The sequence below is a fragment of the Danio rerio genome, chromosome 4 (assembly GCF_052040795.2).
Source record: "Danio rerio strain M-AB ecotype USA chromosome 4, GRCz13ab, whole genome shotgun sequence".
Classification (NCBI taxonomy): Eukaryota; Metazoa; Chordata; class Actinopteri; order Cypriniformes; family Danionidae; genus Danio; species Danio rerio.
The window spans coordinates 47901725-47924409 of record NC_141024.2 but is presented as its reverse complement, the minus strand read 5'-3'; the positions used below and the strand labels follow the sequence as shown (position 1 = coordinate 47924409).

Genomic DNA, 22685 nt, shown 5'->3' with positions numbered 1-22685 from the left:
ATTAACCTGTACTGCATGTCTTTGGACTGTGGAGAAAACCAGAGCACCCAGAGCAAACCCACACAAACGCAGGGAGAACATGCAAACTCCACACAGAAACGCCAACTGAGCCAAGGTTCGTACCAGCAACCCAGCAACCTTCTTGCTGTGAGGCAACAGCACTACCTACTGCACCACTGCCTCGCCCTGACCAACTCATTCATGTAGTAATACAACAACAGTAATATAAACTGATTACTCAATTACTGTAGGTTTTACACATAAGGTATGTTACATTAAACCACAGATGACCGTAGTAAAATCCAAGGTATTCAAAACTATTTACAATTATTATATTTCAACTAGTCCTTCACCCATCCTCTCTTTGCAAGCAGGGATCAAACTAGTGATTCCTGCATGGGAGTCAAATGCTCTAGGAGGAGGCTATGTAAGCGATGCTTTTGGGCTGCACTCGCCAGCTGGCCTCCGTTAAACACTATACTATGACATGCAGGGGTTTTCTTTAAAGATAGTTGTAAAAAAAATACACTAATACACTTTAGTATGGTTCCAAATCTTTTTACTATAAATTACCATTGTATTTTAATTTAATTACTAGTGTGTGGGACAGGTGCAGTGCTGTGAAACAGTAGAAATGTATGTAATCGACGCCTAATCTCTCGCTAAACACTTTACTAACCCATGAGGGTGTTTAGCAGTCACGTGGGTATAAGCGAAAATGAAGCTTCGGACGTAACTAATCACGTGATGATGGCAGAACGAATCAAGCTCCTGTACACTGCTTCACTGCAAGATGTATCGTTTTTTAAAAACATGCTTTGAAGCCTCGGCGCACAAAGTCACATCACTAGTGTTTCCTTATTTAAGCTCTTTGTACACAGTTTATAAGCTATATTTTAATCTCTGAATCTGAATTTTTAAAATAATAATTACTATTTCACTCTGACAGGGTGGACATGTTAAGCTTGACAACATTCAGTTTCAAACACAACATGAGGAAAAATAGCAAACATAAGTGTAGATAGTTACTGTGTGCACAGCAGATGTTTTCACCTCCTCTGAAGAAAAGCAAAATGGGCACGAGGATGCTAATGAGTACATCAGAGGGGTCTTAAAGGGGCATTTACCACATCATGACAGGGTGGACAGCAATTTCAAGGACGTTTGCAAAATGATTAATATAATATTAATAAAATAAAATAAAAGTTATTAAATTGATTTTGTTAAACAACCTGTTAAAGATAATGAGAATATTTCCAAATCTTTTTAATTTAATCTAATTTACCAACATTTAAACTCACTGAAGTTGTCTGCAGTGTGTGGACATGGCAAAATCACATCCATTCAATGAAAGAATGACGCAAAAATTTACAAAAACATATTTCAAAACACTGATAATTCTACCTGCATGTGCGTAAAGGTTTAACAATTATATCAAAACATCAGAGTTTCTTTATTGCACATTATGTCCATATAATATTGTTAAATCATGGGACATCAAAGGCACTTTTAGTGATAATGACCAAGCTAGTGAAACTAAAAGATGAAGTAGTAATGGGTACTTTTATACTTAAAAGGGACCTATTTTACCCATTTTCAGCATTTAATATAAGTTTGTGTCTCTAGAATGTGTCTGTAAAGTGTCAGCTCAAAACACCCATCAGTTTATTTGTTATACCTGTTAAATTTCCTGCTTTACACACTTAGTCTAAGTGGATTAAACAAGTTTTTTAAAATTGTCTTAAAAATGTTTAGAATAAAGGTTTTGATCAACTCCAAATACTGAATATATGTGTATATATATATATATATATATATATATATATATATATATATATATATATATATATGTGTGTGTGTGTGTGTGTGTATCAAGAAGTCATGACTGCAACAGCAAGTAGCAAAAAAAACGAAACAAAAGAAAATACTTTTATTTTGGCGTGGTGTGACGTCATATGTCTGCGCCGCTCTTGCGCTGGATTCAGATGGAGAAAGGTTTGTTTTAAAGCGTTTACACTTATACAAAGCGATTGATTAAAGTTTTAGGCTTTTTTCATCTGATGCTAATTATGCTGTTAATGCATAATGCTGCTGTTGACAACATTATTTGAACCCTTTATACTATGTAGTATTATTTTACTCACAGTATTGAGGGCTATTGTTTGAATAAACTAAAGAAACAGAAACAGTGTGTAATAGGTGTTTTAATGAAGGTTTAATTGATTAAATAGCATGATGCCATTCCATTCTAAATATACATCCCTATGTATGAGAAACGGAGTACTAGTTTTAATCAGCTCATTCTTTATAGCTCTGACTATAGAGGTAAAGTTGGTTTTATATTCACACATTTGTTCATTTATAAGTCTCTATTGTTCACCATGTTACTTTGAATATTAGATTTCAATTAGCATGCAAGTATGACTACTAAACAAAATTCTTTATTGGTTTGTGAACAATGTTGTACTTTGATAGTCATTGGCTGCTAATATGATTTCACTGTTTAGAGTTTGCAAATAATACTTTCATGAAGTTATATTATTAAGAGAAAAGTCTGATTGTGCGAATATAAAACCAACTTTACCTCTATGCTTGGACATACCTGATTTCGTTTTTGTTACTGTTGAAGCAAGTGTTGAAGAGAAGTTATTTTATTTCTGTTAATTTTTTTTACTTATTTAATCAGGACATTTTTATTGTTTTGTTCATTTTAAACAGGATAAAGTGTCCAAACACAGAGAAAAACTCCTGCTGAAGCGACTGATCTCCACACTGTTATGAAGATGGCGTTTATTAAAGAGGAGAGTGAAGATGTGAAGATTGAAGAAACATTCACAGTCAAACAGGAAGATCTGCAGGAACAAACAGGTTGGTTTTCATTCTCAAACACCAACTCAGTCATATAGAGGTAAAGTTGGTTTTATATTCGCACATTCATTCATTTAGAAGTCTCTATATTGTTTAACATGTTAATCAAGCTCTTATGGACAGTTTCCACTAAGTGGTTCGGTTTGGTACGCTTTTATGGCCGTTTCCACTGTTAAAAGGCGTACCGAACCAAACCGTACCGTACCACTTTTTTGGCACCCTTTTGAAAGGGTCCCAAACACTAAGGCCGTACTCACACTAGGTAAAGTTGCCTCGAACCGGGCCAAAGCACGCTTGTCCCCCATCCTGTCTGCCCCGACGGCCCGCACTCACACCACAAACGGGCCTCGGCACGCTTACGTCATCACTGCTGCGCTGTTCAGTGAGAAGCGCTCTCTCAGCAGCACAGTGGAGATTTCTCTAGTTATATCGTTTCAGTCGTTTGTTATGCAGTGACATGCAGACAAATATTTCGCCAAACAGTCCTTAGGGATGCTGTGACACGCAGTCAGATATTTCGCCGAACAGATCCACCACTTTTGGCGCTCATAAACAATCATAAAGCTCTCGTGCTGCAGGAATGAGGAGGTCTGCTGAAGCCGCGCAGCTGTCGTGCTGTGAGGAGTTCTCGTCTTTAATAAACTACGGCAGTTTGCGTTCACTGAAAAGTAAGAATGATTAATAAATCCATATGAAACAGTCCCTTAAAAGACACGTCTTGCTTTCAGTTTTGGGCTTTGGCGCGTTTTGTACTCACACACAAGCGTAAAATGCCCAAGTGAACCGCGCTCAGGCCCACCTCTTCCAACCGGGCCAGGGCCAGCGCATTCTTCCTTGTGCTCGTCGCTCGTCTCTATCTGAAATAACAAACTTTTTGAGCTGATAATAATATATGCGCTTGATTATTGACAAGCTTTGGAAACCCGGTCCTGTGAGAAGCTGACAAAAGCGGGACACATTCTGTGACACAATCAGAAAGAAAAGGACAAACGCGGGAGTGGGGCGCGGAAAAAAGGCGAAGCCAAGGAGCATCTTATTTCTTCAGCAAACGTGAACAAACTGCCTTGTCTTAATCTTTATTATCACCTTTTGGACTAATATGAACTGGGAATGATGGAGTGACTCTCTAACAGAGGCTTCATGTGCTGCTGAAGATTACAGACACAGATGAGAGGTTTGCTCTGACTGTAGGCTATACTTTGTGTTGTTTTTAACCTAATTAAGGATGAAATGTCTGCTTTGTGTAGTTCTTCTGTAGTTGGTAACATATCGGAGACTGTAAGGGTCTGTATGTTTTCCTATATGTTAATTTATATATTTACTTTATATAATTACAGACGTTACAGTAGGCTATTTCGCACTGTCATTGATCTGCAGATCTGTGAGATCAGTAGATCTGCAACTAATGTTCATAGAAAAGTTAGTAATAAATGTAGGAACTCATCGGCATTTTTCAGTGGTCAACACAAGTTGAATCTGAAATCTTGGGCATCTCCAATGGTCTCATTCATTGAACTAGCTTGAGGGCTTATACCATCAGGATAACAGAGCGCCAATTGATTTTGGGCTCCTCTGACCAGTACTTCTCTGCAGATGTTCTGGTACCCTTCGGCTAACTAGCCAATGATTAATTGAATCAGTTAAATTAAAAACAATGGCCCTTACAGGATCTTCAGCGGAAACCATTTCACGAGACTTTTAATTGACTCCTGGTCATGTGCTGGCCTTGGGCACATCCTGCTAGATGCACAATTTCGTAGAGACAAAGAGATCTCTAGAAACATTAATGCATATGAATAAAAGCTAATCTCTTAATGTTAGAACTAAGGCAGATGTATCTTTGAATAATACGCCATAATGTTCCTCATATGCTGTTTATTCCAATCAACTAGGTTAATCAATGTGTTGTTTTAACCCTTATAACAGTAAAATAATCTGTATGTGTCTGAAATGTATGATGTCTGGTATTGAACGAAAGCTAGTGACATTTGCAATACGTTGGTGTAAATGAAAAACTAGTAGTACCAACAGTATTCATCATGTAACGTTTGATGTAAGATAGTTTCAATCTTGCAAGAGTTCTACCACGCGAAATCTACATGCAGTCTGTTAATTATTGACCTTTCCTACGTCAGTACGGGGCGTGGCCCTGCCCTTCATGGCAACTGCTCATTGGCAGACAGTGCCATGGGGACGAACCAGACCAGGTCACTTAAAACACCCTGCAACAAAGAAACTTTGCTTTTTGCATTAGCTAGCTTGCACATGCTTTTGCTCTCTGCCCCCTTTCGCCTGCCCGGACACCGCGCCGCCACGCGATTGGGTTACTACGAACTTCCACGCAAACCTCTTAAGTTTCGGGACTCCCAAAGCTGCACGAACTTCCGCAAACCGACTCTCAGCAGTCTGTCACCTTGGTAACCCAGGACAACAGCCATTCACGAGCGTGTGAATCCCATAGACGTCATCGAAGCGAGAAACTACCCAATCAGGAGCACCGTGTTTCCCCAAGGCCAGCCGGCGAGGGAGATTCGACTTCAGCAAAAAGGGCGCAAGTAACACAAACTAATGTTGTCTCTTGCTGATCTTGTGCAGATTGATCTTAAGCAGTTAAAGATAAGCCATATCTCTGCTTTTGTGGTTTCTCAGGTGTTATTCTAAGATCTTGTAAGAAGTATTAGAATTAATTTGGGACGTTGTCAACTCATTTGGCATCCTCTGAACTGCCTCTGTGTGTATGTGTGAATGTGTGTGTTTGTTTGTTGTTTGCTTATTACGTAGTTAGTTTCATTTATCGTAGTGTAGCTCAATAAATCTTTGTACTCATTTTGTAAGAACTGTGTTCTTGTTTATGTGCTTCTAAGTCATTGCCTCGAGCTGTAGATCTTGTTACCTTGCTAAAAGTTAAGCCAATACTGTGTTATGTTATGATCGTTGGCCACGTAAATAATAATAACAAGATTGGTAAGATACGATGTCTTCTATTTGCGGGACAAATGGTAGATAAAGTGTGAATCTTTTAATCTGATTCAATCTGACTCATTTGAGTCAAATCAATGATTGGAATCTTCAGGATCCGATTCATTGAAATGAGCTAATTAATCCCTGATCGATATTAAAACGTAGGTTGATCCCCTACATAAACATTTATACACAAGTATTTATGTGTGTAAAACATCTGTTTTGTGAGAAGTGCTTTTCATATGATATGTGAACGACCTGTGCAGCTTTACTGTAGACATTTTCTCGAGCGAAAATGACGTCGACTGAAACTTTGTCATACACCACGCCCACCAAAAGGGTACCCTTGGTAGTGGAAACGACTTTCTCATGACTGACTCCACTCTGATTGCCAGCACTTTAGCCAGGATTTTATACAGCAGAGTGAGCTGATCGGACGATAAGATTCACATTTAAGTGGATCCTTACCCTTTTGAAGAAGTACTGTTATAACAGCCGATGTCATGAAGGGGGGAGGGATTCCGATACAAGAGCTTTAGCAAATACCTTGCACAACAGGGGTGTTACTTATAAACACTTCTTATAAAACTCAGCCGGGAAACCATCAGGGCCTGGTGCTTTTACGGTTTTCAATTTTTTAATTGCATTTTCAATTTCAGAAGGTGTTAAAATTCCTTCTTTTGTCAACTGATCTAAATCACAGAGGGATGGTAATTCTTAATAATTAAGAAAGCTCTCAATACATTCAATTTAGTTTACCTTAGAGCTGTAAAGAGTTTTATAGAAGTTTTTAAATTGATCACTAATACCCTGTTTGTCAGTCATAATACTGCCATCATCCTTACTAACTGCTACTATAACACCAGCTGCTGAGGATTGTTTCAGTTGGTAACACAATAACCTGCCAGCTCGTTCACCATGTTCATAATGAATCTGGCGTGATCTTATGTGGAGATCCTCAAGGAGTCATTCCGCTTGCAGAATAAGTATTTTCTTATGAAGCTCTTCGGAAGGTGATGTTGAGTGTAGCTGATCAATTGTATTATTTTTTTACATGACATTGTCCATCGCCGATGGCCGACAAACTTCACGATGCTGAGCTGGCATCACAATCCATCGCCCCGCCCCACATTTATATTGATATATAACTTATTATTTGAATGTCATCGTTATAGCAATAACAGTCTTTTCATGAGCTATGTTAAATGTTACATATAGCTGCCGCTTGCACGGCTGACAGCATCGTGAGGATTAAATGATGGATTATACAATACCTCTCGCGCTTAAATGTGTAGATTCAGTGCCAAACACTTGTTACCTGCAGACTTGCAGCCAATGGAAGTCTTTTATCCACTCTTGGAAAAGTGTAAATGGTGGATTAACATTCAGCACATGATTACTAATAAGATGCGCCGTTATTAATAGCTTTAGGTAAATCTGTGTTATTTTCATTTTCTCATCTTTAGCGCTTCACATTTTCACAGTTGTAGCTCTATCATCTGAAGGCAGAAGGCATTGACTGAGTAATTGACAGCTGATATTAACCAATCATTTGCATTCAGTTGTAGAGCAGTGAGCCAATAAGAAGAGCACAAAGGCAGGGCAAGCATCGCAGGCTTTTTTACTTCAAGTTCACATAACAACTGTTTTAATCTGTTCCTGGTGCTGCGTTTGGCAATTTTAGGTGCAAAGATGCATTCTGCATAAATGTCTCCTAAATCTGCGCATGCGGTGAGGATTTTACAGTGAAAACAAATGTATGCACTACAGTGAACTCCAACTGAACTCTCGTCTCCTCCACCAGCTGTGGGAAAAGCCATTGTAACGACACAGATCACTGTGCTATGCCCGTAACCAGGTTTGTTTGAACGAACCACCCCTCATGCCAAAAGGTCCAGAATTTGTCCTTTTAATTGTTTTATGTAATTTAATTTAATATTATATAGTATACATTATATATATTTATATTCAACATATATATTGTAATTAAGTGTAATTTTATATAACTTTGGCCAGTAATTAGAATCCCATTGAGCCTCAAAGCCACAATAAAGTGACGCGAGTCTTGTGACATAACCCACTGAGTGGTAACACTTGAATCTTTGATGCGACATCCTCCTTTGATACCTTACGCTTTTGCTCTCTTCTCTTGATCTGTGTTACAGATTATCTCTTGTCATCTGCTTTTATTTGCAGTCACAGAAGCTCTCGTTTCCCTTTTTCCTGTTTATACCACATCATTTCCCTTCATGTTTGTCAGTATGTTGTCGATCATTTCTGTGTATATTATTTTGCTACTTACCCTGTATGTTTCCAAGACCACCAGTGAGTGAGTGTTTGGTTGTTTTTTCCTACGGCACTTCCTCAGCGCTCACCTGACTGGGTGTTTACTTTGACTTTTGCTTTTTCCAAGACTTGCTTCTCAATAAAAACTTGCATTTGAGCTCACTCTTTTTTTTTTAACTCGTGACACACGTATTTTCTTTCTCATTTGTGTTTAAAGGTCTTTAGATTTTGGCATGATGTCTAGTTTTGAGGCTTTTTTGGTCTACTTCACTTTGTCAGACAGGTCCTATTTTGGTGATTTCTTGATTGCGAACGTGTGTGGTAGTAATCAGGTCTGGGTGTGGCTAGAGAACTTGAAGCAGGTGTGATAAATTAAAGTTCCCCTTCGGGGGGAACTTCAGCACTATAAGTGGATTTGATTGTAAAATCCACGCATTGGGGAGGTTCGGTTCAGAAGCTACTCGTCTGAAAGAGTATAGAACGGGCCAATTAAGAATGAATTGGCAGCGCAAGCCTGCGCAGGTGAGCGGCATAAGCAATCAACTGAGTATATAAGCTCACCTGGCGCCAGCAGACGCTATCCTTTTCGCTTCAGAGACTTTCTGATCGAGTCGATGAGGGTTCCTCCTGCTGTGACCAGCGATTCTGAGCGAACGAGAGCATTCTCCCGGTCCAGAGTGTGTACACGCAGTGGCAGACGGTCGAGCTGGGTTTCTCCCTTGCCTGGCGTTCTTTGGGTCCGGTCCTCCAGAGCGGTGCGTATAAAGTTGCAAACTTCACAGAAAGAGCAACACAGTCGTGCAGCACGTCCTTATCAGGACGGCGCTCCGACTGTGCGTTTCTGGATGCGGTGGTTTCCTGTCCTCGGATGATGGGCGCGGGCACTGCGTTACATGTCTGGGGGTCCAGCATGTTAATGCGCTGCTCGCGGGCAGTTCATGTCGTCATTGCGATGCCATGACTGTTGCGCAAGATCGCGGTTAGCCTTTGCAAAAGGGCGAACCACCCCAGTTGTCCCCTGCTCTGCAGCGGGCACTCGGGCAGATCTGAGGGTTTCAGCGAGAGATAATCCGTCGCCCACGGGCCCGCGGACCTCCCGCTCCTCTACGGAGACCAGATGTCCACCGCGGCATCGGAGGGTGGGCTTTCATTGTCCGATGATGATCCAGACCCGCTCGCCCCCTTCGGGCTGGTGAGCGCTGTCACTACGGATCCTGAAACGGACATGTTAGCCGTGCTTTCCCGGGCTGCTTCGGCCGTGGGTTGGAGATGGTTTATCCCCCAGCTCCGCGGCCGGACCGACTAGAGGGGCGTTCCCTTCTTCCCGGAGGTGCACAGTAGGCTCACGCGGTCTTGTAAAGCACTTTTTTCTGCTCGTGCTGCGTGTTCCTCCACCCTAACCACTCTTGACGGTGAAACAGCCAGGGGGTATGTGGCGATTCCTCAGGTTGAGTGCGCGATGGCGGTAAATCCGCGCGGCGCCTCTTCTTGGCGGGTTCGCCTCGTCTCCCATCCAAAGCCTGTAAGTTATCTACCTCCCTCGGAGCTAGAGCTTACATAGCTGCGGGCCAGGCTGCTTCCGCCTTGCATGCGATAGCCACCTACCAGCGTTACCAAGCGCAGGCGCTGGCCGAGCTGCACGAGGGTGGGTCCAACCCAGGCTTACGAGCTTCGCACCGCCGCCGACTTAGCTCTTCGGACTACTGAGTCCGCTGCGTGTGCGTTGGGGAGGACGATGTCCACATTAGTGGTCCAGGAGCGCCACCCCTGGCTGATATGCGCAAAGTCGACAAAGTCTGCTTTCTTGACTTCCCCATATCCCCAGCCAGGTTCGGCGACACTGTCTGTGAATTCACCCAGAAATTCAAGGCGGTGAGAGAGCAGTTGGTGGGTGATGTCTTATCGGCGGTCCGTAGCCCGCTCCGCCCGCCGTGCCATTCATACCTGCTCCTCGCCGAAGGCGCCCGCCTACGAGAGCTGCTCCGCCCCCGCACACGCCTTCGGCGAAGCGAGCGCGTCGGGCACCTCGGAAGCAGGCAGCCCCCCTGCCCAGAACGCCGCTAAGTCCGGCAACGGACCGCGAAGCGCCCCTGGGACAGGCCATCTGGAGAAGAGGGAACTTGCTCTTTCCCCGCTGGAGGGCGGGGCCCCATTTCCAACGGCACTTTTTACTGCCATGAAAACATTATGAAAGGGCACTTTTCACTTCCCCAGATGTGACAGCCCGAAATCTGCCAGTCTGGGACGCTATGCTTTCTAGCTTGCAGATTCGGTGCGTTTCGCCAGTGGCTCACGAGCGCTGGGAGGACGGTCTCCTTTCTCCCACCCCTCGAGCCTCCCCTCCGGAGCTCGGGTTTGGAGTGAGAGCAAATATCTCACCTCCAGCTTTTCCGTGGGACCCGCGAGCTTCCCGGATCGGCACACCCACTCCGCGCTGCCCCACTGCTGGTACGTCAGCAATTGTAGCGATGAGTCCATTAGCGAGAGCTCTGCCTGCCTGGTTAGCGCGGGCCAGCTCTTCGCGGTGGCTCATACGCACAATCAGACTCGGCTATGCGATTCAGTTCGCGAAACGGCCCCCCAAGTCACGGGTGTGTATTCACCAGGGTCAGCCCCCTGTCCGCCCCTGTCCGCCCCTGTCTTGCGAGAGGAGATTGCTGTCCTCCTGGCGAAGGATGCAATCGAGCCGCTCCCTCCAGCCGAGATGGAGAGCGGGTTTTACAGCCCACGCTTCATCGTGCCCAAAAAGAGCGGTGGGTTACGGCCAATCCTAGATCTGCGCGTTTTGAACCGCTGCCTGCACAAGCTGCCGTTCAGAATGCTAACGCAGAAGCGCATCCTCCGGTGCGTTCGTCCTCTGGGTTGGTCTGCAGCATTAGACCTGATGGACGCGTATTTCCATGTCTCCACTCTTCCTCGCCACCGACAGTTTCTGCGGTTTGCGTTTGAAGGTCGAGCTTGGCAATACAAAGCCCTCCCCTTCGGGCTCTCTCTGTCTCCGCGGGTCCTCACCAAGCCCGCGGAGGGTGCCTCAGCGCCCCTTCGGCTCGCGGGCATCTGCATACTCAATTTCTTTACGACTGGCTGAATTTGCCCTCTCTTTGATTATGCACAGAGTTGATTATGCACAGAGACAAAGTGCTCTGGCACTTCCACCTGTGGGGGTTTCAGGTCAACCGAGAAAAGAGCAAACTCGCCCCCGTGCAGAGGATCTCTTCTCTCGGGCTGGAGCTGGACTCGGCCACCATGGCAGCGCGCCTCTCCGGAGAGCGCGCTAAGCTGATGCTGTACTGTCTGAGAGAGCTCGACAGTAAAATAGTGGTCCCACTGAAACTATTTCAGAGGCTCCTGGGGCATATGGCATCCGCAGCCGCTTCATGCCGCTCGGATTATTCTATATGAGACCACTTCAGCACTGGCTTCACGATCGAGTCCCCAGACGCGCATGGCACGCGCGCGCACACCGAGTCTCTGTTACTGCGCTGTGTCGCCGCGCCCTCAGCCCTTGGAGCGACCCCTCGTTCCTACAGGCCTGGGTGTCTCTAGAACAGGCGTCCAGTCTTGTTGTCGTTTCAGCAGACGCTTCCAACACGGGCTGGGGGGCTGTGCGTTGCGGGCATGCGGCTGCGGACCTGTGGAAAGGTACCCAGTTGCATTGGCATATCGCCTGGAGCTGTTGGCAGTGTTCCTCGCTCTCCACCGTTTTTTTCCGGTGCTGGAGCGGCAACACGTGCTGGTCAGGACGGACAGTACGGCGGCGGTGGCGTATATCAGCCGTATAGGGGGTATGCGCTCTCGCCGCATGTCTCAGCTCGCCCGCCGTCTGCTCCTCTGGAGTCATCCGCGGCTGAAATCCGCTGCACGCCATTCATATTCAGGCAAGCTCAACCGTGCAGCCGATGCGCTCTCACGGCAGCCTTGCGTCCTGGAGCATGGAGACTCCACCCCGAGTCTGTTCAGCTGATATGGGCGCGATTCGGGGAAGCCCAGATCGATCTGTTGCTTCCCCCGAGATCGCTCATTGCCAGTTGTTCTTTCCCTGACCGAGCGCTCTCGGCACGGATGCACTGGCTTACAGCTGGCCTCGGGGCACGCGCAATACGCGTTTCCCCCAGTGAGCCTGCTCGCGCAGTTACTGTGCATGGTCAGGGAGGACGAGGAACAGGTTGCTGGTTGCGCCCCTCTGGCTCAACCGGACCTGGATGTCAGAGCTCTCCCTCGCGATAGCCCTCCCCTGGCAGTCCCTTCGAGAGAGCACCTACTCTCTCAGGGACAGGGCACCACCTGGCACCCTCGCCGATCTTTGGAGATTTTTAGACGCGAGGAAGACTTAGGTAACCTCCGATTGCGGTGGCTAATACCGTCACTCGGGCTAGAGCCCCCTCCCCGAGCGCGCCTATGCCCTGACGTGAAGTCTATTCACTGAATGGTGTGTCTCTCGCTGAGAAGACCCCCGTAATTTGCCAGATCGGCGTTGTGCTTTCTTTACGCCGAGAGAAGCTGGAGAGCAGGCTGTCGCCCTCCACACTCAAGGTTACGTGGCTGCCATCTCCGCTCTCATAACGCGGTGGCTGGCAGCACCGTGGGAACGCATAACCTCATCATCCGGTTCCTCAGGGGCGTTAAGCGAATTAATCCACCCCGCCCCCTCTCATGCCCTCTTAGGATCTCGCCCTCGCTACACAAGCCGCGTCAGATCCCTTCGATCCTCGACTCAGTATCTTTCTGTCCCTGAAGACAGCTCTGCTGGTCGCGTTGATATCGATCAGAGGGTCGGGGACCCGGAGGCATTTTTCGGTCAGTGACTCGTGCCTGTAATTGGGCTGGCTTCTCTCACGTATGAGACCCCGCCCGCGATATGTGCCCAAGGTTCCTACCACTCCGTTTTAATACAAGGTAGTGAGCCTGCAAGCGCTGCCCTCGGAGGAGGCAGACCCAGCCCTTATTTATTGTCCAGTTCGCGTTTTGCGTATTATCCGGACCGCACTCAGAGTTTAGATCATCTGAGCAGCTCTTCGTCTGTTATAGCGGTCGGCAGCAGGGAAGTGCCGTACCGAAATAAGTTCCCACTAGATTGTGGATGCCTTCTTTCACTATCAGAGCCGAGATGAGCCGCGTCCCCCGAGAGCGCGTGCGCACTCCACTCGGAGCTTCGCATCCTCTCGAGCGCGCGCACGCGGCGCCCCTCTAACAGACATCTGTAGAGCTGCGGGCTGGGTGACACCCAACACATTTGCAAGGTTTTACAATCTGCGAGTGGAGCCGGTTTCCTCAAGGGTATTAGGTAACCCTTGGTGATTGAGGAAACAATTCGGTAGGGTGTTGAAACACGCTTGCTGCGCCATTTTCCCTAACACGGAGATACGTGCGCCTTTTTATCGGTCAGTAAAGTTCCCCGTCAGGTGAGCCCTGCAGATTCCTCCGTGGCCCCCAGCACTGACTCAGCGGAGGAGTCACTTGCTGGCCCACTACGTTGTAGGTCTGCCCGCTGGTCAGCCCGCGTTTTGGGTAAAGGTGCCTGCTATGCGTGGTCCCCACTAGGCGATCCCATATGCTTATTCAGCCACGGTTAAGTCCCCCCCTGGGCGGACCCGTGTCTTCCCTCCCCGCTAACCACTCTTTTGCTATGCGTACTCCCCCTTTTTAGGGCTAGTCCATATGTAAATTCTGCCATCTATCCCCCCTTGGGTAACGGATGGCCTCCGCAGCGTCCTCCCTATCGGGATTGCACGCTTCCCAACGTACTGTCGTATTTTCCTAGAATTATCTAGATGCTCACGACTCCCAAAAATATATATATAAATCCGTAAAACTTCTGTTGAAGTAGGATAAATTAGGGCCAGGGACACGTTGGAGGACCGCGCCCCCCATGATGTGGGTGCGTCACGCTTGCTTGACTATCTCCTCATCGGGGGTGTTGGTAAGGTGCAGTCATTATGGCGCTTTCAATGGGCTCCCAATGCGTGGATTTTACAATCAAATCCACTTATAGTGCTGAAGTTCCCCCCGAAGGGGAACGTTCGAGGTTACTAAAGTAACCCTTTGTTCCCCGAGGAGGGGAACGGAAGCACTATACTCCGTCGCCATAATGACTGTCCCTTAGCTGTTGAAAGTCTCTTCAGCTTAAAAAGGATAGCGTCTGCTGGCGCCAGGTGAGCTTATATACTCAGTTGATTGCTTATGCCGCTCACCTGCGCAGGCTTGCGCTGCCAATTCATTCTTAATTGGCCCGTTCTATACTCTTTCAGACGAGTAGCTTCTGAACCGAACCTCCCCAATGCGTGGATTTTACAATCAAATCCACTTATAGTGCTTCCGTTCCCCTCCTCGGGGAACGAAGGGTTACTTTAGTAACCTCGAACGTTGTTCTAATAGGATTTTTTTTTCACACAAGGCTGTGTAGTTCAGTATTTTGTCTTCCTTTTATTAATAAAAACCTTGATTTAAAAACTGCACAATGTGTTTAATTGTTATCTTTGACTAATATTTACATTTGTTTGATGAGATAAAACACTAAAGTGTTAGATGTCTGCATTGCAATTGTTACATACAGATTACGGTGCAGATTTAAAGCTTTATGCAGATATTATACATGTGTCATATGTCTATGAGGCAAATATTCTCAGAGATTCAGCTGTTTTTTCTAACAGGTTTACCAGTCAGGCACAGAATGAAAAAGCATTCCCCATCTGCTTTACAAGTTTTACAAAAACAAACTGTTTTGTTGTGATTACGAATATATACAAACAGAAACTGGCCATTTACAGCTTTCAAATTTATGTCTCATCAATATGATAAAAATTAATCTGGGAATAATCATATAAGAATCCGCTTAAATGTGTATGTGTGTAATGGACTCCAGGGGGTTAATATGACAAGATCAATCTAAAAATGATTTGCTATGTCTTTACATTTAATGTGCATCAAAATTAAGATTTGTGTAGCCTATGTTTTCACTTCCTTTTCACTGAGTTTTATGATTTACTAAAAAGTAAACTTATTTCTATTTCAGACCTAATTAAAGACTACGAGGAGAGTAAAGAGGAGGAACATCATGTCAAAATTGAGGACAAAACTCATTTAGAGACTGATGGTATTGTAAAAGTGAGAGACAAGAGTTGTGTCACCTGCACTCAGTGTGGAAAGAGTTTGGCAAGCAAAAGCAAACTAAAGACTCACATGAGGATCCACACTGGAGAGAAACCATTCACATGCCCTCAGTGTGGGAAGATTTTTAGCAAATCATCATCGCTTTATAGACACATGATGATCCACACTGGAGAAAAACCATTCACATGCACTCAGTGTGGGAAGAGTTTCTGCGATTCATCATACCTCAAAAAACACATGATGATCCACACTGGAGAAAAACCATTCACATGCACTCAGTGTGGGAAGAGTTTCAGCAAATCTTCGTCGCTTTATAGACACATGAGGATCCATACCGGAGAAAAACCATTCACTTGCACTCAGTGTGGGAAGAGTTTCGGCCGCTCATCATCCCTTAATAAACACATGATGATCCACACTGGAAAGAAACCGTTCACATGCACTCAGTGTGGGAAGAGTTTTAGCCAATCATCATACCTTAAAAACCACATGAAGATTCACAATAGTGTAAAAGAGTATGTGTGCTTGGAGTGTTAGAAGACTTTTATTACAGCTGCAGAATTGAAACGGCACCAGAGGATTCACACTGGAGAGAAACTGTACAAGTGTTCACACTGCAGTAAGAGGTTTGCTCACTCAGGAACCCTGAAAAAACATCAGAGGATTCACACTGGAGATAAACTGTAGACATGATCAGTGTGTACTAGGGTTGGGTACCGAAACCCGGTGCCATTATAGCACCGTTACCTTGGTAACCGGTATGTACCAGTATTAAATCAGCGTATGAATTTCGGTGCTGAGGCATGGACCTGAGGGGTGCATGAAAAAAGGCACATATAGGCAATATGTCACAGCATCACTAAACATTTAATTCTAAACAACTTTGAGGAATACCGACAGCGATATCAGGCGATTGTTATTGTCGGTAGGTAACAGACGCACGCAATGCGCAGAGTACAGAGCATTCAGCCTGGAACCAGTGGTTTTCGGTGAGCGAGAGCGACACGCTTCAGATCAACATGCGTGATCACGTTCATCCAATTTGCTTAAACTAAGCATTCTAAAGCGTATTTTACAAGCAAGGATTCTTACACAGCAACTGTCTTTACAAAAGTGTGTGCAAGGGGGAAACATGTCAAACTTAATGACACATTTGGGGGCTCAAAGGCACATTTGGGGACTCCCTCTGTTTTCGCGGCACTTTGCTATCTCTGTGACGGTGCTGCGCGCATCAGTTCCCCGCATTCGTCAGAAGTTGATGCCCAAATTGACACAGGGAATAAAAAGATTAAACTTCAGTCATGTTCATGTTGTGAAACACAAACATCAAAATGTCCTCCGTTGATTATATTAGACTTCTGTTTTCAATAGCGATTTTAACTCTTAATATAGGAAGTCCTCGGCTATGCAGAGACCATTATTAATCACAAATCTAGTGTACATAGTTTAACGTTGGGAAATGCAGTCTTGAATTTACAAACAGTCGGCTTTTATTCATGAATTAAACAATAAGAAATAGGACTTATTTTGACTCCAGAATATTTATGTTTTAGGAAACACTGTAAAAGTTTTCAGAAACATTATTTTAAACGAATGGGAGGGCAAAATAAAACAACTTCAACTGTAGGCCTGTTAAAGTTTACAGGTGCAACAATGTGCCTTGATGTACTTGAATGTTAGAAATGTGTTCTGCTTACTTTACAAATAAATGAACAAGGAAGATTATTTTGAGTAAGTTATTTAATTATCTTGTTATGAAGACTGCAGAGTGATGCATGAAAACAAAGGACTTCCAATAATGTTTTAAGTATTTTGTGATATATATGTTAGAATGTGCTCCTAAAAGTACGTGGCCCCTGCCCGCCCCCCACAGATTAATAGTAAGCTAATGTAATTTCATAATGCAAATCTTAAACTCATGCTTACCAACAAATGATCAAAGAAAATGTATTAATGTAATACAATATGAACTGATGTTTACTTTAAACTTTAATTATGTTGTTCTATTAAAATTATTTTAAAAAAATATTTGGTCAAATAAAACATTTTTGAAGAGTCGTCCACCATCATTTTGTGGCTAAAAAGTATCGATTCAGGCACCGTTTTGGCACCGGTATCGTTTTAAAAATATCGATTTAGTACCAGTATCAAAAAAAACCAAATGATACCCAACCCTAGTGTGTACAGAGTTTCACTCATTCAGGGCAGCTTAAGAAACACATGGGATGGTTTTCAAGTATGGTGTCGACACATGTAGCAGCATAGAAAGAGCGCTTCCATACACACTGGTATTAATCCTCCTTTTTACATCATATATGATAACCTAAACCATATTTAAATAACATGGAGTGCAATAGGCACAGCAAGGAAGGGCTTTTTAGAAAAGGAAGGCTTTCCCCTCACATTAAGAAGTTATTTAAGACTTCAAGGTTTGGAGATCTTTTTCGTAATGTTTTTTTATGTGGTTCAAGATATTCATGTTTGCGTTTTTCATGTTCCGATCACAGTAATCTTCGCAAAAACATCTGATTATGCAAAAACAAATATAGAGTAATTACTTTGAATATTAATGGGTTACTAAATCCGATTAAAAGAAGCAAACTTGTGGCTAAAATTAAAAGAGAAAACCAACAGATAATCTTCTGGCAAGAGACACATCTTTCTGATACAGAACATAGGAAATTAGAAACAATGGGATTTAAGGTTTTCTTTTCCTCATATAATAATGGTCGTAAATAAGGAGTAATTACATTGATCTCAAATAAAATCAACTTCCATTTAATTTCTAAGGTTACTGATAAAGAAGGACAATATAACCTAATTAAAGAAACTATCGACCAATACAAAGTTACTTTAGTTAGTATATATAGACCACCTGAAAAAGACAAAGCAATTCTCAAAAAAATATTAAGTGTTATAACCAAGAAGGCATCAGGTATGTTGATCTGTGGGGGAGACTGGAATGTACAACTTCAGCCTAAATTGGACTCATCGTCTAATAAGCAAATTAGTCAAGAAGCTAGACAAATAAGATATTTGATGAAAGAATTAGGCTCGATAGATGTATGGAGAGACATATACCCTCTTAAAAAAGAATATACTTTTTTTTTCGTCCGCCCACATTTCTCATTCTAGAATTGATTTTTTTTTTTTTTATGTTTGGGTCAGATCAACATAAATAAGACTGTAAAATGGGAACAAAGGACATCTTAGACCATGCAGGAGTATATTTAACAGTTTACCTGGACAATAAACCCAGTAAGACATTTTGGCGATTTAACCCTAATCATTTAAATGATTTAACGTGTGTAGAATATGTTAAAAAATAACTATTAGACTATTTAAAACATAATGATAATGGAGAGGTGTCACCTAGTATCATATGGGACACAGCTAAAGCTGTTACGCGAGGTAAACTTATAATGTGGGGATCAAGGAAAAAAAAAACTGAATTACATAAATAATCTGAATATACAACTTGAAGAATAAGTGACTAAATATGGTAATAAGAAAGATCCAGATAATAATAATAGAGTTAGGGTTAAATTAGTTAAAGCAGAACTCAATAAAGTATTTGATGAGCAAGTACAAATAAAACTTACATTTTAAAATTTTATGAAAATGGTCCAAAAAGCTCCTGGCATGAAGAATAAAGAAACAACAGGCAGAGAGGAGGATATTTAAAATCAAAGATTACAAAACTAAAACGATATGTCATAAATTGGAGGAAATGCAACAGGCTTTTCAGAAATACTATAAGGAAATATATAGCTCTAAAGACAATATTGAACTTGCAAACACACAAGCATTTTTACACACATTAGATTTACCATCAATTGGAACGATACAAAATAAAACCCATAACTCAAAAAACAAAAACTATAGAAGAAATAAGCAACGCTATATCAAAACTTAAAACATCTAAAATACCAGGCGTAGATGGCTTTTCTGCAGAATAGTATAAAATATTCAAAGAACAATTGATGTAAATGTTTTTTGAATGCTGTAATCATACCTTACATGAATAACATGTACATAACTTACATCTGATATAACAACATATCAGATATGTTGGAGTTCAAATCGCTGCATACCTATAAGATATCTATAAAATAAAATAATTCCCCATTACAGAAACCATGAAAAAGTTTTTGAACAGACGGCTCCTTCAACCTTTAGATCTATACAATTGAATAGATAATAAGGATGAATATATCACCAAGCCTACCTTTTCTGAATTGGAAGGTTTTCAACAACTTTCATATATATATATATATATATATATATATATATATATATATATATATATGTGTGTGTGTGTGTGTAACTTGGATAAACAAGACTTTTTCCATTACCTTCAAGTTAGACACTACTTCAATAAAAGCATAAGAGATTCAGAAGACATAAAAACAACAGGAGTGCAGGTATTTATAAATGCTTACAAAAAATAAAGATTAATAAAAAAACTAGTATCAAGAATTTATTCCTGTCTGACATTAACATAGAAACACTCAACAATGTATATCAAACAGAAATGGGAAGGAGAAGCCAATATAATAATAGCAAATGAGGAATGGTTAACTATTTGGGAAACACAGATGATCACAATTAATTCATAGAGGGTATTTATTAGGAAAATGTAATCAGGTTCTTTATGACATCTAAAATAAAATACTTTTAAACTAGAGATCAAAATATGGTGAATGATGGAGAAAATGTGAAAATGTATTGGCAGATCATTTCAAAATATTTTGGAACTGTAAAATTATACACAAGATTTAAATAGAGATAAATCTAATTATGGGATTAATGTAATTTTAAAACTATGTACCTGAGAATTTACTCTGCAGAAATACCAAAAATGATGTGTATCTTCTTAACGCACTACTAACAACTAGCAAAAAGGCCATTACAAAGAAATAGCTCAAGGAAGATCCTCCATCTGTAGGCGAATGGTATGATATTGTTAAAGAGGTGTATGACATAGAAGTACTGACATTTAACTTGAGACAACAAGCCTATAACATTTCTGCATATTGGGATAAATGGTTGAGAATAAAAGTCTTGTTTTAATTTCATTGTGGTGCTTTTATTGTTTACATGTTTGGAGCCTGTTGATCTTTGACATGTAACCCATTTTTTTATTGCTCTGTTTGGTTTGTTCTAAACTGTTTTGAAAAAGGAAAAAATAAAAGTTGGCTCATGTATCATCATCATCCTGACGCAAACTCAGATACCACTCCAGGTATCAAAATGACTTTGTATATTAAAGAAGTCATGTCCACAGTGTACATTTAATTTCTGGGAATGCCGATTTGAAACTGTACCTCTGATAGTACTCTCCAGAGCTCTCGTCGGATAAGGACTCATTTGGAGGCTCCAATGGACTTTCTGCACCTTCTCCAGAGCTTTGAAGCACAGAAGATGTAATTGACCGAGCTGGTTCTGGGAGGACTGAAGGTAAGTTATTAATCACCAACCCTTTTGACTGCATCTCTGCAATCATCCTAAAACAAGGAACATAAAATAAGGTCAAATAAACAATACGAAAAATGTATATTTGAAGCCCGATTCATCAAATCAGAGAAGCACAACAGAGTTAAAAACTTGGCCAGAGGATTAGTAGAGTCCAATATGTCACTAATTTTTCCAAACTCCCAGAAACGTCCTCTGTGACAGAATTCAGACAACTCCTTCTTGGCCTCTAAGGCCCCGTTTACACTAGTGCGTTTTAGTTTTAAAACGGCGTTGTAGAATGAAAACGATCCGCGTCCACACTCGCATTTTACCCAGCGTTTCTGAACAGCTCTCCGTCCACACCAAAACGCTGAAAACGCACATCACGTGACCACACACACACTCTCGGGCAAGCGCTCCAGCATTTCTACCCAGATGAGAGCTCTGCTTGTCGGACTGCTCATCAAGCATCTCCCGCTGGATCTAATCCCACTATATTTGCTGAACGTGATATTTCATTCATGTTGTTGTCTTTATCTAACGACATAGGCCAATTCCCTGACTTTGGTCATTGGAATCTATTAAGTTACTTGTTCACGGGTAACATGTTTTGGTTAAGCGCAAAGATAAGTTAATGATTAATCCAGGTACATTGACTGATCGCTTGCCTTTATTTCCTACAATGTATAAACTTATTGTATGTTATACTTTTATAATTATCGATTATTAAAACTGATGTTTAGCAAAAGAGAGGGTGCGTTTCGTATTTTCACTGAAATTGAAAGCAGGCAGTTGTTATTGGCTCCGTTTTGTTATAAATGTCCACACAGTGAAGATGACGCTCATATATGCAGCACGACGCCTCAACATTTCTGCTGTCTGTTAAGTTGCTAATAATAAAATGAAAATAGGCAGTTCCTTAAATCATGTTTACATTTTATTGTTGAGAAAGTGAAACAACGTAGCCAGGGTGATGTGAATGAAGTTATAAAGTACACTGTTCCCTTTAAAGATTTACCCGTGTCCTCGGTATGTTTTCCATATCAAACTGAGAAGGGAGCCTTGATCAAACTTGCGAAGTCTTAACTTACAAGAAGAGGATGCGAGACTGAACTGTATGTGGGCTACTTAATATTGAGGAAAAGCCCCAATCAGATAGGCGAACATTTGCAGCCCCGCCTCCGTTTTCAGATGTCTCCGTCTTTCCCCATCCACACTGAGACGGAGCAGCAGCGTTTTAGAATGAAAACAGCCTCTCCAGCGTTTTCAAAAAGCTCCGTTTTCGGCGCTCGAGAACTCTGGCGTAGTGTGGACGGATGGCGTAACCGTAGCAAAACTTATGCATTTTCAAACTAAAATGCACTAGTGTAAACGGGGCCTAAGACGACAGCCTGGATCTCTGCTTCTGTGCTGTTCCTCATACACACCTTCCTGAGATGCCCAGGAAGAGAGTGAGGAGCCTTTTTGCACACAGGGCAGAGGAAAAACATCCTGCTGTGGAAGGATCTGTGTGGATAATAAAATCAACATGTTACAGAATGAAGACACCGAGAGCAGCTTTGTGAAGGTTCGGGGTCCACCACACACCACCCGCAACTCCAGGTAAAGAAACAAAGGAATGAGCACACAAAAACACACAGCAATGTCTGCCGGATATTTTGATTAGAGTTTTAAGACAAAACTTAATTTCATATTAATATAATACTGTTACTAACCATATTATTTAAAAAGGGTATATAATAATATGACATTTATTATGAGAGAAGATTAAAATTGTCTCAATTATTTCTTAAACCAAGATTATACCAGCAGTTAGGAATTACAAGTCAATATCAAATAACACAACTAGTGCATAAACTGCTCTCCTTTCACAAACATCTGTCCTCTTCAGATGTTTTCAAAGCCTCTAAATCTATGAGTTTTTTTTAATCTAGAAGTACTAAGTTCTAGAAGATTCTTTAGATTTTTAAAGATTTGACTTCCACAAACTTACCTAACTCCAC

General features: G+C 42.4%; 2 protein-coding genes across 2 annotated transcripts in view; both read left to right on the top strand.

Annotated features, from left to right (window-relative positions):
• Nucleotides 1-22685, top strand: part of LOC141381647 (uncharacterized) — a 751802-nt gene that overhangs the window by 521309 nt on the left and 207808 nt on the right. The window lies entirely within an intron of this gene.
• On the top strand, nt 1958-16947 carry LOC137491124 (uncharacterized). Its single transcript, XM_087249498.1, has 3 exons — nt 1958-1995; nt 2719-2868; nt 15128-16947. Exons 2-3 carry the CDS (start codon nt 2778-2780, stop codon nt 15760-15762), a joined length of 726 nt encoding a protein of 241 aa, XP_087105624.1. The 5' UTR covers nt 1958-1995; nt 2719-2777; the 3' UTR covers nt 15763-16947.